The sequence below is a fragment of the Saccopteryx bilineata genome, chromosome 1, assembly GCF_036850765.1.
Source record: "Saccopteryx bilineata isolate mSacBil1 chromosome 1, mSacBil1_pri_phased_curated, whole genome shotgun sequence".
NCBI lineage: Eukaryota > Metazoa > Chordata > Mammalia > Chiroptera > Emballonuridae > Saccopteryx > Saccopteryx bilineata.
In genome coordinates, this window is record NC_089490.1 from 126,313,732 (window position 1) to 126,330,484 (window position 16,753).

Genomic DNA, 16,753 nt, shown 5'->3' on the forward strand with positions numbered 1-16,753 from the left:
ACAGTAAAATTTTTCCCTTAACATCAAAATCAAGGATGATTGTATTTAATGTCATGATATAAATATGAGAACATTAATTAATTCTTGTCTATGACAATATTCCAGTTGCATTACAAAAGTGTGTGTGTGTATATATATATATGTATATATATATATAACAAATATAAGTCAGATGTTATATTTCTGCATTATTATCTTTTCCCTGAATCAATAACCTGCAAAATGTCTTTTTTGTTTGCTTGCTTTTATTCATGTTGCCTTGTAATCTTTAGGTATTTAGGCAGAAAAGAAAGAGAAGCACAACTGAGAAATACTTCAATTCTGAACAAATAAGAAGACTCTCGTTAGTTGCAATCTCTTTTGGCCGCTTCCCACAGGAGACAATGTGCTATGAAACAGTGAGCTGCCACTAACCCAATGGCTTACTCCCAGAAAAAAAAGAACTATCATAGCGTCAGAAAAGACTAGACAGTTCGTCATCTGAAAGACAGGTCACTCTCATCTGTAAAAATTAATCTGTTCCCTTGATGTTCAGATGTCAAAAATATTTGTGCTGAAAGAGAGATACCTACACTAGAATATGCTCATCTAGCACTTTCTTTCCCTCCTCACAGAACTCGGCCTAATTCAACAGTTTAAATAGCACTTCGCATCTAATGCTGTTCTAACAATGATGGTCTTGAATGGAAACAATGGCTGTTTTGTTGAAACCATTTTAAAAAATCAAATATGTGATATTAAGTTTTAATAAAGAGTCAAGGGTAAAAAAAAAACAAACCAGTAACAAAAAAGAATTAAGGGTAATTAGGGATAGTAGAATTCTTATACATTTTTTGACTGCCTACTGGGTTCAAAGTTCTTACCTCAATTTCCTTGTCTCGTTGGACCCTGGTCTTCAGCAACTGGTCAGAAAAAATACTATCATGTCAGAGTAAAAAATTCTTAACTTGGGGGTGGGGGCTGAAGATGGGGTGGTGGGTGCCAGGAGCTTCTGATCAAAAATTTATTACTCAAGGTTTCAATAGTTTTGCTTCAAGTCCAGATTTTCACAGGGCTGGTTAGGAACCTTTTATAACCTATCTAGACAAAAGATTTGAGAATTTTAGGACCCAATAGCTTAAAACTATCCAAAAGCTTTAAAAATTGTCATAGTAAACTTTGTCCAGGCCTTCAGCCTTGGTGGTAATAACGTCAGAGTTTAAAGACTCTGGAAGCAATTTTTTTGTTCTTGGGGGGCTGGGTCCGAAGGTCAACTCGCAAAGCATCTCCCAGACTTGAGTGGCATGTGCCTGCTCCCTCGCCACACAGTGGTGCTCCTAACACTTGCATTACCCCAGTCTTGCTTTAACACTCTAAAATCGTAATTTCTAAGAATAACATGAGTATGGCAGGTTATTTTCTCCCTCCACAAATTCAAGTTGCATAATTTGACATAAAACAATTTGGGGAAGAGATGACTATCTTTCTACATGCCGAAAAGCTCTCACCAATTCAGTTTAAAACAGCCATGCTGCATTTTCTTGATTATTCAATAAATTTCTTGGATCCCCCCCACCCCCAACTGCAAGAATAAAACCATTCAGTTCCTTAAACACAGCAAACATGGATCAAATAGCTTTTACTCCATACTTACAAAATCCCCATCATCGTAAGTTTCTCAGTATTTTCCATCATCTTTATGCATTTTCATTTATTAATCTCAATATATTTTAATAGCACATATACGTTTTCAAAAAAACTCTTCCCTGGGGCCTACTGTCAGCTTTTTCTTCCTCAAATCTTTAAAAGTCTTAGCCGAGACATGATTTACAACATGCTTTTAACAAGTCATATGAAAATCTCCTTTTGTGCTTCATGTGGAGGACTGAGCCCCTCTGGATCGGGGAGAAAGCAGTCACATTCCAGTGGGGACATCAGCTTGCAACACAGAAGCTCCAAAGCACTGTGTCACATGTTATAAATAAGAGAATTGCCCTGTGACAGCTATGGTCTGGAAGCATTAACATTTTCTTTGCAACTCTTCTTTTGAATCTTTTCAGTAATTTTCTATAGTACAACTCACCCACCCAGGTACAACTTCCTGTGTCACTGACCTACATGCCACAATTAAAAGAAAGTCCAACCAACCATGGCAAAGGTTGCAGTCAACATTTAAGACAAAACGGATTCTTAGCAACTTAAAAAAAATGTTGTAGTTCTCTCAGCACGGCATCTCCTTCGGCCCTGCCTCTCCCTACCCCCTCCCTCCACGTGAGTGGGTCACTTCACGTTGCATTAGGAATACGTGATGTGTGCTTTCCAGCGGCTGCATTTTAAGTGTGGTCTTCTCAACCATGAAAACAGTTATAAATTGTTCTCGGAACATCTTGGCACTCGGTTGTTTTTAGCTTTTCAAACAATAGGCACTGTTCACTCCCCTCCGTCTCAGTTCTTTATTCAGTGATCAGGCAGGACGCTGATGAAAGGCTAGTCACGGCTTTCCCCCATGGTGTCAGTGTGGTGGCATGTGATGGTTCACATGGGCTGTGTTTGATCCGAGAAAGCCCAGTCGCTGCTTATTCTTCCTTTGTTCTGTCATCTGGGGAAAAAGAGACAGTGTGTTGAGCTGATGTCCTCACTCTTCCTCAGGGCTGGAGAGCCATTCCGGGTTGGGTTAACATTTCCCAAGGACCTACCGTCTGCCTGGCATCATACAGAATATATTTATTCAAAAAAGGGAAAATACTTTTAAAGTGAACTTCCATAAACAGAAAACAAAGCTCCCCCCTGTGGTTTAGAACAGGAACCATGGTTCTTTTACAGCGGTCCCAGCTTGTCACAGAATCGTCACCGTCACCATAGTCATTGTAACAGCTACCACATTTACTTCTGAGATTACTTTTACAGATGCTAACAATTTTACATGATGAAGGGGCTGATTACAGCATTGAACTGACAGAGACTAATGATGACCTGCCTTCCCAATGAGTTTAGTAATTACTCTGATGGTAGGAAACATAATTTTCTCTCAAAAAAAAAGTGCAAAGAGGCCTTTGTATTTTGGCGTTTGAGCCTTCCGCAGAAGAAGTGTCACACAAGCTGGGGACGTGGGTAAGTAGAAGCCTCTGCTTGCTGAGACGTGGTTCTCACAGTACAACCTGCGGTTTCTTTATTGGAATTTTTTTAAGTTCCACAAGCTTGCTCCCAGGAATCTCTGATGTCCCCTGATTCAGTGTAGTGAGCGGTCCCCACCTGCACCCAGCTCCATCTCCCGGAGCACACTGACCTGCTCCTTGAGCTCCGCCAGCTGGCCTGACAGCTGTTTGACCAGGCTCATGGTAGATTCCAACTTCTCCTGCAGGTTCCGAATCTCATTTTGCTCACTGTCACCTTCATTGCTAACAAGGGACATGGCTCGCATCCGAGGAAACCAGTCCAAATTCTTCTCCTAAAAGAAAATAAATGTTCAGGAACAAGGGAGTAAGTACAGAAGGGAGCCTGACATTCTGTAAAGACTGTTTATAGGTGTTCATTATTATTAACATATAAATCAAAGTCTCCTGGCACTCAAAGCAAAAGGTACTTTTTGGAGCCAAAGATGGGGAGGAGCTGAGGGTGGGAATGAAGTGGGGGGTCAAACACTGGTCTTCGTGAGCTGGGGGAAGATCTTAAATATTGCAAAAACCTTCCTATGGGCTCCCAGGGAGGTCCCGGATATAAATTTAGAACAGCCCCAAAGTGCACAAGCATTCGGTGAATCTCCATGAATGATGAGCTAGGATCGGGAGCCTGGGGGAGCAGACCCAGGTGTGAGTACAGTGTAAGTATGCACTCTCCCCGCCCCCCACCACAGTCACAAAAGAGAAAAGGGAGGAGGAATAGGAGGATGGCAAGAGAAATGTTTCAGTTCTAGCCACCCACGCTCTTACCTCCCACTTCCCCAAGACAGGCTCTAGCTGGCCATAGGGAAGAGGGAAGTGGGAGGGCACGGCCCTGGGTTACTCTGTCTGCTCCCTCTGGAAACAGTTTATTGCAGTGGGGTGAGGCTTCAGCCAGACTTCCCTAGAGGGTGATATCTGCTACCACTTCTGTTTTTCTAGGTGGACTGTGGTGTGTGTGTGTGTGTGTGTGTGTGTGTGTGCGCGCGCGCGCGCACGCGCAAGCTTCCCTCCATTGTGGTAGTAGAGGCAGGGTCCAACTAACTCACTTGGAAACTTCTGCCTGACTGCCTACCGTCAGAGAATCACTGTGCATTACTTATATTCCATTTTGAATCCTTCAAAAAAAAAAAGCGTGCAAGGTAAATCGTATTGCCCCCATTTTACAAACAAGGAAACAGGCGACCCCAGGAGTTTAATTACCTCTGTCACAACTAGGAAATGGGAGAGCTAGGATTTGAAGTCAGATGTTTCCACCACTGATTAGGCATGTCAGTCTGTACCCCTATTTACCTATCTTTCTAAGTCACCTTCTCCTAACATCCCTAGAAGTGTGACCTTCCTGCTTGATTCCTTCAACTTCTGAAAAGCCCCCTGCAGTGGCTACAGAGACTTCAGCCTGGAAGACCCCCAGGATGACAGCCAGCGGAGTGCTCTTTTCCCCTCAGAGATCCAACTTATCTGTCTCTGCATCTCATCCATCCCTTGGGTGGGTTCTGGGTTTTTTTTTTTTCTTTTTCTTTTTGGTAGTTGTCCTAGTGTGAGAATAACAAGTTCTTTATAATCCCCTACGCCCCCCCCCACTGGCAATGAAAAGAGTTGATTAAGGATTAAGGAGAACACATATTAAAGGGTTTTAAACTGCATTTAAACAGCTGTAGCTAATTAGCATATCAAAGGAGAACGGTAATTTATTTTGAAATGCATAGTGACAGCCAGATTCATTCATTCAATCAATCCTTCCTCACCTAATGCCGGGTATTTAGAGATGAAAACTGGGTAAGACAGGAGGTCTGCTCTCAACAAACTTGTGGCTTATCACAGCCTTCCGAGGAGAAAGGTGGACTGTGCACTTTGTACATCAAAATACCCCTGGAGTTGCTTGTTAAGATTGCAGATTTCAACTCCAGAGTTCCTCTTACCAAATCAGAACCTCCTAGGGGTCATGCACTAAAGTTTAAGAACTCTGATCTATGAAAACAGAGAAGAGAGATGGTAACTCCTGGGGCAGTGGCAGAGCAGGAAGAAGGAGTGAAAGGCAAGAGCTGAAATAGCTGGTATGGAAAATGAGAAGCCAAACAGTGGCCCATTAAGTGCCTGCTGGGCAGGATGGACAGCCCAGTGGAGTGGGAGACCAGGCCCTGTGGTGACCCCTGCAAAGACTTTTGTTTACCAACAGCCCAGGTGGGTGTGCAGTTGAGGCAGAGAGCTGGACCAGTAGAGGATGGTGTGTCTCCGGGAATGAGCAACAGAAAGACAGGTGCAAGGAAGCTGGGAGTGTCAGCAAAGCAGTGATTGGAGTGAAGAGCATGACTGGTAGGAAGAATGGAGAAAAGACCTGTGATAAAGTTTCTATAAGCACTGAATCTTTTTCACAATTCAATCAACTCTGGTTCTCTTATCTCTTTAGTATGTGAATTGTGTATAGTCTTATCTATTATCTGAAGTTTGCAAATGAAGAAACTGAGGCTAGCAAATGTTTTAGCTGGGATCCCAACCCAGATCTGTGTGTATCAATGTTGCTTGGTAAGACTTGGAGACTGTGAATAAAAAGTGGAATAATAAAATTTAAAATTCTAAGATTAGAAAAATGTCAGAAAATGAAAATTCTATGATGAGAGAGGGTCCCTTAAATCTGATAAAATAATGGTGAGTCAGGGAGTTGGTATTTAATGGGTACAGAGTTTTATTTGGAGAAAATGAAAATTTTCTGGAGGTGGACGGTGGTGATGGCCACATAACAATGCAAACGTACTTAGTGCCACAGAATTATACTCTTCAGATGATTAATTCTATGTTGTGCATACTGAAAAGTTCTGTCCGTTTTTGGAATAAAACAAAATACAAATTTTTCTTATCATCAATAAACTTTATTAAATAATATAATTGCCATAATTATTAATGATTTCTTGCCAGCATAAGGGCAATTTGTATATCCCATTTTTGAAAAATGTTTTATCATTTGATGCGAAAAATTGAACCAGTGCTTGTTTGATATCTTCTTCATTTTTGAATTTTTTGCCCCTCAAAAAATTTTTTAAGGACAAAAACAAGTGATAGTCAGAGGGTGCTAAGTCTGGGTAATATGGTGGATGCGACAGACATGCTTCTGTAGCATTTCTTCCTTGTTGAAATTCGTAAAAATTACAGTGGCGTAAATGAACTTTATCAGTAGCCATGGGTACACTATCGCTTCACACATAAGACTAACGTGAATCAACTTTGTTTTAGTTAATTTGCTACATCAGTATGTATACATTAAGTGATAAAAATAGGAGGCACACATGCGCCAAATAAACATGTGCTTACATGTCAAAACTTACTGTGATAGAAATGGACAGAATTTTCTGGTAGACCTTATATTACAATTTAAAAAAAGAATCACTGAATTTTCAGAGGTGAATCTTTTTTTTTTTTTTTTTTTTTTACAGAGACAGTGAGAGAGTCAGAGAGAGGGACAGAGAGGGACAGACAGATAGCAACGAAGAGAGATGAGAAGCATCAATCATTAGTTTTTTGCTGCGACACCTTAGTTGTTCATTGATTGCTTTCTCATATGTGCCTTGACCGTGGGGCTACAGCAGACCGAGTAACCCCTTGCTCAAGCCAGTGACCTTGGGTCCAAGCTGGTGAGCTTTGCTCAAACTAGATGAACCTGAACTCAAGCTGGCGACCTCGGGGTCTCGAACCTTGGTCCTCCACATCCCAGTCCAACACTCTAACCACTGTGCCACCACCTGGTCAGGCAGAGGTGAATCTTTTGAATGAATCATGCACAAAGTCCTTAAAGTTATCCTGAAGGAGGTCAGTGGTTGGGATGGATGAGGAGGCTGTGGGCGGCCCTGGGCCAGAATCTGTGATGAAATGTACAGGAGTGACCAGGAAGTATTCTAGGACAGCGATGTGGAAGGCTTGCAAAATGCATTTTCATAGGAGGGTGCAGATATGAGATGTCTTCATGATGGGAAGCAGAGTCCACTGACTCTCTTCTAGAGGCTGTTGCCACCAGCTGACTAACAGAGAAGAGGCTCCCTTTGGGAGAGCCAAAAAGGCAGCAGTTTGGAAGAGGACAGTTGGTCTACAGCAGGATGGACTCCGGGAGCCTGATGGAACAGAAGGGGTTGAGAGCCTGAGCTAGCTGCGCCTGCGGACAGGAGATACCAGATAACAGAGTGGTACTCAAGATGTGGATGGTGAAGACATCAACTTTCAGGAAGTTTCCAAAAGAAACAGAGGCCGACTGTTGTTCTGTTGCTTAGTGAGCAAACGGTAACTGAGCCAAAGAGAACATGGGTGAGAATTGTGACATTGCCTCCAAAGAAATGCTACTGCAGGTTTCCTAGTCTCTGGCTTTTGGGCAAACAACTGCAGCTCTCGGGGGACAATCACCCTGGCCTTGGGGCCACAGGACTCTCTTTCCTTGCACATTCTTTCTTCCCTTGTTCCTTTGTTCCTCCATTCATTTACTAATTCTTACTGTGTTTTCTATGTCTGTGCTAGGCACTGGGAAAACAATAGTGAACAAAACCCAGCACAATTCTCATGCTCATGGACTTGACAGTCTATGTGGAGAGAAAGACTTCCATCAAAGGATGATGAAAACAACAGCAAGCTGTGCGTACAGGCCAGGGAGGGGAAGGACACGACAGGCTCTCCCACCCTTTCTCTTAGTCCCTAAACTGCATCCTCTCTTTTAATACTCCTGGTTTTTCTCATCTTCCTTTCACCGCCAGTATCTTTCTGTTTTGATTATTTGTTTGTTTCTCAGTCTTTTCCCTCCTACTTTTGTGTTTTTTTTCTTTCATTCTTCTCTGTCAATTGACCATAATCTGAAATTAAATAAAAAAATGTATAATTATGTTTTTTCCCCATATTGAATGCTCTGTGGTTCCTTTTCTTAATTTTTAAGGAATTTGACTCGAATGTCTTACACCTCTCATTAAAATGGAAAAAAGAAAAAACCAAACTAAATTGATTGTTTCTGTACTCCTTTTACAAATAAAGCCAGTCTTTTTTTTCCTTTAATTCAGCGAGAGGAGGGGAGGCAGAGGTAGATTCCCGAATGTGCCCCAACTGGGATCCACCTGGCAAGCTCACTAGGGGGCAATGCTTTGCCCTTCTGGAGCATTGTTCTGTTGCTCAGTGCCCAGGGACAACTTGCTCCAATCAAGCCATGGCTGCAGGAGAGGAAGAGAAAGAAAGAGAGAGAGGGAGAGAGAGAGAAAAAGAAATGAAGGGATAGGAGTAGAGAAACAGATGGGCTCTTCTCCTGTGTGCCCCAATCAGGAATCAAACCTGCGACTTCCACATGCCGGGTGGCACTGAGCCAAGTGGCCAGAGCCATAAAGCCAGTCTTTTAAAACTAATTTTTGTAATTGATGTTTCTTCAAGTATATCCTTTTCACCAAAATTAACTCTAATACAATTGTATTCTTAGACTAAATACTACACACGCTTTTTCACTGACAGTGGCTCCCAATGAAATACCTGGAAGTTCCTCTCCCAGTCTAACGGCACCACAAGCGGCCTCCATGGAAGGCTCAAACTGAGCAGCGTAAGATAGTTGAGACCAGGACTTAAGCCTAAGCTGAAACCACTGGACAGACATGCAGAACAGTGACCAGTGAACAGGACACCACTTCCCCACAGTGTTGACTGGTAATGTGTCTGCCCCTAACAAAGCAGTTAGACCTGATTTGTTATTTCACGTTACTCAGACATGCTGTGTAGATCTCGTGATCATGATTACCAGATTCCCATGTTGACTTTGGTTAGTCAATATGAAATCATTTCCTTATTTCACCAGGAATGAAAATATTTAACCACAGTGTAGTCTCAAGTCAGAGAAGTTGCAGATTAACTATTAGACACTGCGCTTACAATGTGAGATCCTAGTGACTTGGAGGGGGGAAATTCAGAGCTTCTTGAGGGTTCTAAAATGTAAAGCCTGGAGATGAACTCGTCAGGGCTCTGAAAAGGGATAGCAGAGCATGCTAACCACAACACTCTTGCTATCCCTACATTCTAATAATAATGTATCTTTCTAGATGACTAGAAGATGAATAGACAGAAGTGTAAAACTCTTTCTAATAGTACTTCTAGCAGTCAGATCAATTTTACTTGTTTAATTTTGTAGTTATTCAATAAAATGACTAGGTTGTTGGTGTTTGACTTGCTGTGCCTTGTTTTCATATGTGGTTCTTAAATGTGATACCCCATTTATGGGAAAGAAGCAATGTGGTATAATGCAAAGAACACTGAGCTAGGACTCAGGACGCCTGGGTTCTGGTTTTAGCTCAACCAAAAAGTAGCTATGTGATATGAGGGAGAAAAAGCCTTACTCTATGAGTCCCAGTCTCCTCATCGGTAAAACCAGCATGTTACCCTAGGTGCCTGTCTCTATGTCTCTCCCAGCTTGTCATTCGGGGAACTATGAATTCAAGGCAAATTTCAAAAATCAAATTGCTGAGACAAAGCTCAGGTTTGCCAAGTGAGTGAACAGAAACAGCATTTAAGCTAGAAGCAAGCCTGAAACCATAGAACCCAAGCTCAGCATAATACAAATGCTCAAGCTGAAACCTAGAACGTTTAGGTTTCCTTGAGGTCTTACAACAAAGTAGCAGATGTCCATGAACTTGACTGCCACTTCCGGACAAGTGCTTCCAAATTATGTACTGGAAGAGCTCTCATAATCCATCCCTCTTGATGCTTAATAACCACAGGCTTAAGAACATGTAAAGATCTCAGTAATTTCTCTCCACATCAGAATGAGATGTAAAAGTTATGAGACTGATTTCAGTGAGCGGAACACTGGCAACATTGTCCTATGTCTTCTGAACTCTATAAGATGCACATCAAAAGTTGCCAGCATGTAAGCAAAAGAGAGAGCAAGCATTGTAGTTCTATATCACAGTCAATCCCCATTTGTTGGCAGCCTAGCAAGTGTCAGGTGCTCTGTCATGCTAGAGCCAATACCCACAAAAATTCCATAAGCAGAGACTGTGAACATCCCCACTTTACAGATGATAACACCGAGGCAGGAAGAGAATTACCGTATTTCTCCATGTATAAGATGCACCTTTTCCCAAAATTTTTGGGATCTAAAAACTGAGTGCGTCTTATACAGTGGTTATAGAACTTTTTTTTACTTGCATTTCCCGCTTTTCGCGCTTGTTTTTGCACTCATTGTTGAAGACAGTGATTCGTCATCAGACACAGATGAGGGCAAGCTAATGGATTGGAGTTTTAACAGTGATGAGTTGTATGAATTTTAGGATGAATAAAGCCTGAGTTCAGTAACTTTATGTAATACATTTTTTTTTTCAAATTTCGGGTCCCAAAATTAAGGTGTGTCTTATATGTGGGATCGTCTTATACCTGGGGGAATACGGTAGTTACTTGCCTAAGGTGACATAAGTGTATAAGTGTTACAAGTGGCTGGGACAGGCTCTGGCCTCTAGGTGCTTAGCTTCTGAACTTGTCAAAGGAAATAGAGACTACAATGGAAAAAACACATACATACATATATATATATATATATATATATATATATATATATATATATATATATAAAGCTTGAACCCGCTGGATTACTTCTTCTGGGATATGTTAAAAGTTTATTTACTGAACATCAGAAATGAACCCTCTAGGCATTATATCAGAGATGCACATGCTGGTGCTGATGGAAATACATCGACACTTAACACTCACTGTGATTTTGCAGAGTGCTCCAAAATATTGCTCATGAAGGGGTAACATGTTGAACACACCACGCATTGTATTGCATTGGATATAAACAGACCATTTCATATCTTTCACCTCTGCTTCCAACCTCTGTGTTTAGAATATGCTGTCACATGACCATTTGCTAAGGTTTTTCTTCGGAGCCTTGTATTTCACTGCATTTCCCATTCTAAAATCATCTGCACAGCTCCCTAGATTGACAAGCATACCCATTCCTCAAAGCCTCAGTATGATGCACCACATTCCCCTCTTCGCACTTCTGGTTTGAAAAGGTCTGCAGAAGTGGTTCTCAAAAGGAATCCTGGCGATGCTGACACTGCCTACTTACTGGAAGGTCCTCGAGGAAAAGACACCATTCCTGCTCTCCCAGAACTTCCCACTTAGGAAAACGAGCTGGACAAGGGTTCTTTCTGAAGTCAAAGTAGTCGGTCGGGTTAAGAGAGAGTGCTTCATGCTCCTCAACCCAGACTCTGCTCAATGAAGTAGAGGCAGGTGGGCTTCTAACCCTTATACCAACATGGTGGCCTTGCCAGCAGATTAGGCATTAACCAGTGGTGGGATTCAAATAATTTAACAACCAGTTCTCTGCCCTAATAACCATTTTAAGTATAAAAAAATGATATACCAAAAGGTATTTATTATTTCATCCATTTAATACTTAAATAAGAACAATACAAAAGGTTCACAAAACTAGATTATAAAAGTTTTAAAATATTAATGAAAAAAATATTAAATACTATCTGACAAAAAAACAATAAACTGTTCTTGAAGATATTTCTTTTCTTTCTTCTTTTTTTTTTTACAGGGACAGAGAGAGAGAGTCAGAGAGAAGGATAGACAAGGACAGACAGACAGAAACAGAGAGAGAGATGAGAAGCATCAATCATCAGTTTTTCCTTTGTGACACCTTAGTTGTTCATTGATTGCTTCCTCATATGTGCCTTGACCACGGGCCTTCAGCAGACCAAGCAACTCCTTGCTCAAGCCAGCGACCTTGGGTCCAAGCTGGTGAGCTTTTTTTTGCTCAAGCCAGATGAGCCCACGCTCAAGCTGTCGACCTCGGGGGTCTCGAACCTGGGTCCTCCACATCCCAGTCCAACACTCTATCCACTGTGCCACTGCCTGGTCAGGCAAAGATATTTCCAATGACAACTTGTCACCCTCTGGTTGTTTGGCTCTTTTTCTCTTTATGTTATATGTCTGTTTACTGAAGTAAGAAACACGGACATAAAATATAATATTTTATTAGAGGCATAATGAGTTTTATAAAATAAATAAATATTACATGTATAGTTTCGTCAAATTTTTTTCACCTATGGACGGAATAAATATTACGACAGGTGCTTAGAATACACTGTTGTGCAGATGAATGTTAAAAAAGAGTAAGGAATATAAATTTGTGATTTCCACATTGGGCAGCTACTCAGGCGCCCACCTTAGAGAGAACCCTGATTACCAGTGCCATTTTAACAACCAGTTCACTGAACTCAACAAAAAATTAGGTATCAGTTCTGCTGAACCGGTGCTAACTGGCTGACTCCCACCACTGGCATTAGCTCAGAAATTTAAGGGACACCCATAATACTGTCAATCTGGGTTTCTAGCCTCATTCCTAGAAACATGCCACATGTTAATGACAAGTATTACTCAGTGAGGGCAACAAGAAGGTTGTTCTCACAGGAGTCCACAGGCAGGTCTTGGGTTCATGTGGAAGGGAAGAGGGGCTGGAAAACATACTGTTGTCTGACAAATGTAGGGACTGGAGGCAGGAGAAAGGATCCAGCTATGTCCTTTAAAATTAAAACCCAATCCCTGAATTGACAAATAAGTGGTACATTTTTTCTAAAATGTACATCAAAATAGCTTTCTGTAAGTCCTGTCTGATATTTTGATAGGATAGGACTCTGCTGAAATTTCTCTCAAATATAATCATTATATTCATCTCCACCAAATGCAACTTATTAGAAGAAGAATTAAGAATAATACATGTATAGGCCCTGGCCGGTTGGCTAAGCAGTAGAGAATCAGCCTGGCGTGTGGATGTCCTGGGTTCGATTCTCAGTCAGGGCACACAAGAGAAGCACCCATCTGCTTCTCCACCCTTCCCCCTCTCCTTTCTCTCTATCTCTCCCTTCCCTTCCTGCAGCCAAAGCTCCAGTGGAGCAAAGTCAGCCCAGGCACTGAGGACGGCTCCATGGCCTTTGCCTCAGGCGCTAGAATGGCTCCGGTCACAATGGAGCAAAGGCCCAGATGGGCAGAGCATCGCCCCCTTGTGGGCATGCCGGGTGGATCCCGGTCAGGCACCTGTGGGAGTTGTCTGACTGCCTCCCTGCCTCTAACTTCAGAAAAATACAAAAATAATACACTTATAAAAAAAAAATAAATTTATATGTAGAGCTCAAGGAAACACCACACACACACACACACACACACACACACACACACACAATCTATACAGAAAATACTATTTCTCAAAAAAAAAAATTCCCAGAAATTTTATAACACTAACTAGACTCAAATGTAACACAATAACAAATGGAATTAGAATCTCTTTCAGTGACCGCACCTGTTGCCATTTGAACTTCACTGTCTTTTTCCTCACATCTATGTGCGTGTGCATATATATAGCACATACAGGTCTGTCTCCCACAAACCTGTAGCAAAAGACTACCTACATTTCTCCATTGGGATAAAATAAAATGCTTTCTTTTTTCTTTGAGAGCCAACTGTTTAATAAATAGTCACCAAATCTCAAAATTATCATATAGGGTAGTGCAGTGAAGGAACCAACACATGGTTATCAATCATGACAGCTTTACCTGTCATAATGTGATTAAGCTGAATTTGCAGTTGGCCAGCTCACCAGCTGATTTTTTTTTTCTTTTTTTTAACTGGTCCCTGATATTAAGACATTTTATCAAACTGTGATTTTAATATGTTTAGCCTATCCTTATATCTTTTCCCTTCTCATGAAAATATAAGCAGAGGACGAGAGCTGGTGGTTTTCACGTGTGTCTCCTTTGGGCTAACAGCATCAACATCACTGGGAAATGGTCAGAAACACAAATTCTCTGACCAAATCCCAGACCTACAGAATCAGAAGCTCTAAGTTTGGGACCCAGTAACCTGTGTTTTAACAAGCCCTAAAGGTGATTCTGATGTGTATTAAAGTTTGAGAACAATCACTCTAGATAATTCAAGACCAAACCAGTGATATCTTAACATTACCAATCAATGGATGAACTTTAAAGAAAAATCCTTAACTGGACTCATGTTACACATTGATTGAATAATCATATAATTTGCTGGCTAAACAAGGATACATTTAAGCATGAAAGAAGTGTTATTAATGCAGCAACAATGGTATAACCAGGACTGTTCCAGTGAAAACTATGGTCCATCTGGGTTCCAGTAAAATCTGGACTATAATTTATGGTACCTGGATCAACTAGTTAGGAGAATTAAAGAGTTCTGGATCAGTATCTGGCAGCCTCTATAGATTAGAAAATTACATTTATGTATGTAAATTGCTGAGAGAATGATTATCAGGTGCTATCTACTAAGAATCCGTAAGTTATTTTGGTCACTTGTAAATTACCTTTAAAAATGGGTTTTGAGATATTTTTCATGGGAGTATTTCATACTAACAATCTCATTTCATTATGTCCCATTCTTTCTTTTTTCTTTTAAAGTGGATAGATATTAATAATCCTCTGAAATTTCTCCTAATTCCAATGACCTTCTCTAAATAATTAATTTTTCCTTTAGTTTTTTGGATTTTTTAAAAAATATATCATCACTGGCCTTTCTACCAGCCTCTGAGTTGTTTCAAAAGTCTGTCACCAGAAGCGGGAGCATGGTCGTGATAAAAACCTGGAGTGGCTCTTTTTGGGTTAGCACAATACCAAGACCTAATAATAAATTCAAAGTTGGACCAAGATGACGTGCCAAGTTGCACCTAAGAAATCTTACACTCAGGCCAAACTTTTCGTTAGCATCAAAGAGCTAACATGTCTTCACTGGATTCTTCTAATAGGACATCATCTGGATTGAAGGTAGTTGAATAAAAAAAAAAATGAATTGAGTCCAAACCAATATGTTTTTTTTGGAATAGAGGCAAGCAGGGTGTGATGTTGAAATGGGACTGAACTCTTGGTTAGATGATAGCATTGTAGAGTAGAGCAGTGACCACTGTCTCGAGGGCTCTGGAACTTGGAACAAGTACAGGACGGTGCACAGCTTGAAAAGAACCTTACCACAGCTGCCAATGCATCCACAGCCGACTATCTGGGTCCACAGACAATGTAGTTCTGAACATACTGAGCCCAGCACACAGGTGATGCACACAGCCCTGCCAAGCAGCTGGCATATGTGAGAAGAAATGAGGTCATTTCAAGTAGGATGTATAGGAGAAACTTCAACCGGGCAGAGCTATGCTATGGGCTTCCCAGGACACAGTGAGGCTGACAGAAGAGTCTGGTATACTTCAATTCCAGAAGATGGTAGTGGCTCTTTTTGAACAATGGCTCCTAGGCTGATTATAATGGTAAGATGCCAAGACACAAAAGGTACAAACTTTTCATAAACAGGAATTGCAGCTATGAGTTCCAGAGAGTTCGACACAAATGCCATGTAGAAACAATCATTTGTCATTTCCATGCAATTTCACAAATACCCCAACTTCTCAACTCACGCTCTTCAGGTTTTATGCATTTTCCCCATTTTTCCATAATTGAAACATTTCCCTGGTTATTTGTTTTTACAGAGTGGCAATCTGATAGGAGAGTTGAAAAAACTGAAAGAGATACTGACACAATTCCTACATGTAAAACTAGTTTCTGACACATGATGGAGCCAGTCGATAAAATGCTATAATGCCTGGTTATGACCGGCTGTTGCACAGAGGTACTCCCTGCTCATGAAAACTGCCCTGAGACACTTTGTATAACTGCTTCCTAATTTACATTTTTATCTTGCCTCCTCAATTAGGGGATGCCACCTTGAGAGTTGAAACCATGTCATATAGATACATGTTAACGTCCCCTAGGGCAGTGGTCCCCAACCTTTTATGGGCCACAGACCAGTTTAATGTCAGAAAATATTTTCACGGACCGGCCTTTAGGGTGGGACGGATAAATGTATCACGTGACCGAGAGAAGCGTCAAGAGTGAGTCTTAGATGGATGTAACAGAGAGAATCTAGTCATTTTTTAAAAATAAAACATCATTCAGACTTAAATATAAATAAAACGAAAATAATGTAAGTTACTTATTCTTTCTCTGCGGACCAGTACCAAATGGCCCACGGAACCAGGCCCAGGAACCAGTGAAATGATAGCCAGTCTGTCGGAAGTGCAGGAGGCCCGGGGACACCCAAAGCCTGGTTGGCGTGTGAAGAAGAGTGGTTGTATCGCGGATCATGCTGTGTGTTCACACTGGGTAATGAGTGCCGAAACTGAACTGCAGTGGCCTCACGTAGGGTTGAAACGGAGCAGTTGGGGTCAGAGAAGGCACTAACCCTGCTCACCACCTCTGGGTGTGGGCCATTTGGCCATCAGCTGCTGCAGATGGCAAGAGGGGCAGGGTGCCATGAGAGCAATGGACAGGAAGTTAGGAAACTGGCCTAACTGGGCATCTGATTTTGCTAAGTGTCGCTGGTCTGAGACCTATAGATAGTGGACATTTGATTGGACTGTTTGAAAAGAGCTGCAGAAGCCGGAACACACTCGGAGACCTGCCGCTCTCTGCACACTCAGGGTGTGACCACGCAAGGCAGAAAGATTTATCCATGGTGTTTATGGTAAAAGAATAAAGTGAAAAAGGATGATGTTTGACTGTGAGCTTAAATAAACTCTCTCTTTATCCCCTGCTCAT

The 16,753-nt window shown here is 41.4% G+C and overlaps 1 protein-coding gene across 5 annotated transcripts in view; it reads right to left on the reverse strand.

Annotated features, from left to right (window-relative positions):
• Nucleotides 1-368: 368 nt before the first annotated feature.
• ITPR2 (inositol 1,4,5-trisphosphate receptor type 2) overlaps nt 369-16,753 on the reverse strand; it is a 525,086-nt gene continuing 508,701 nt past the window's right edge. For all 5 annotated transcript variants that reach the window (XM_066264976.1, XM_066264974.1, XM_066264967.1 and 2 more), the window contains 2 exons: nt 3,266-3,427; nt 369-2,578 (listed from right to left, as the gene is read on the reverse strand). In XM_066264976.1, coding sequence (XP_066121073.1) covers nt 2,492-2,578; nt 3,266-3,427 — 249 coding nt within the window. In that variant the 3' untranslated portion in view covers nt 369-2,491. The remainder of the gene's footprint in view (nt 2,579-3,265; nt 3,428-16,753) is intronic.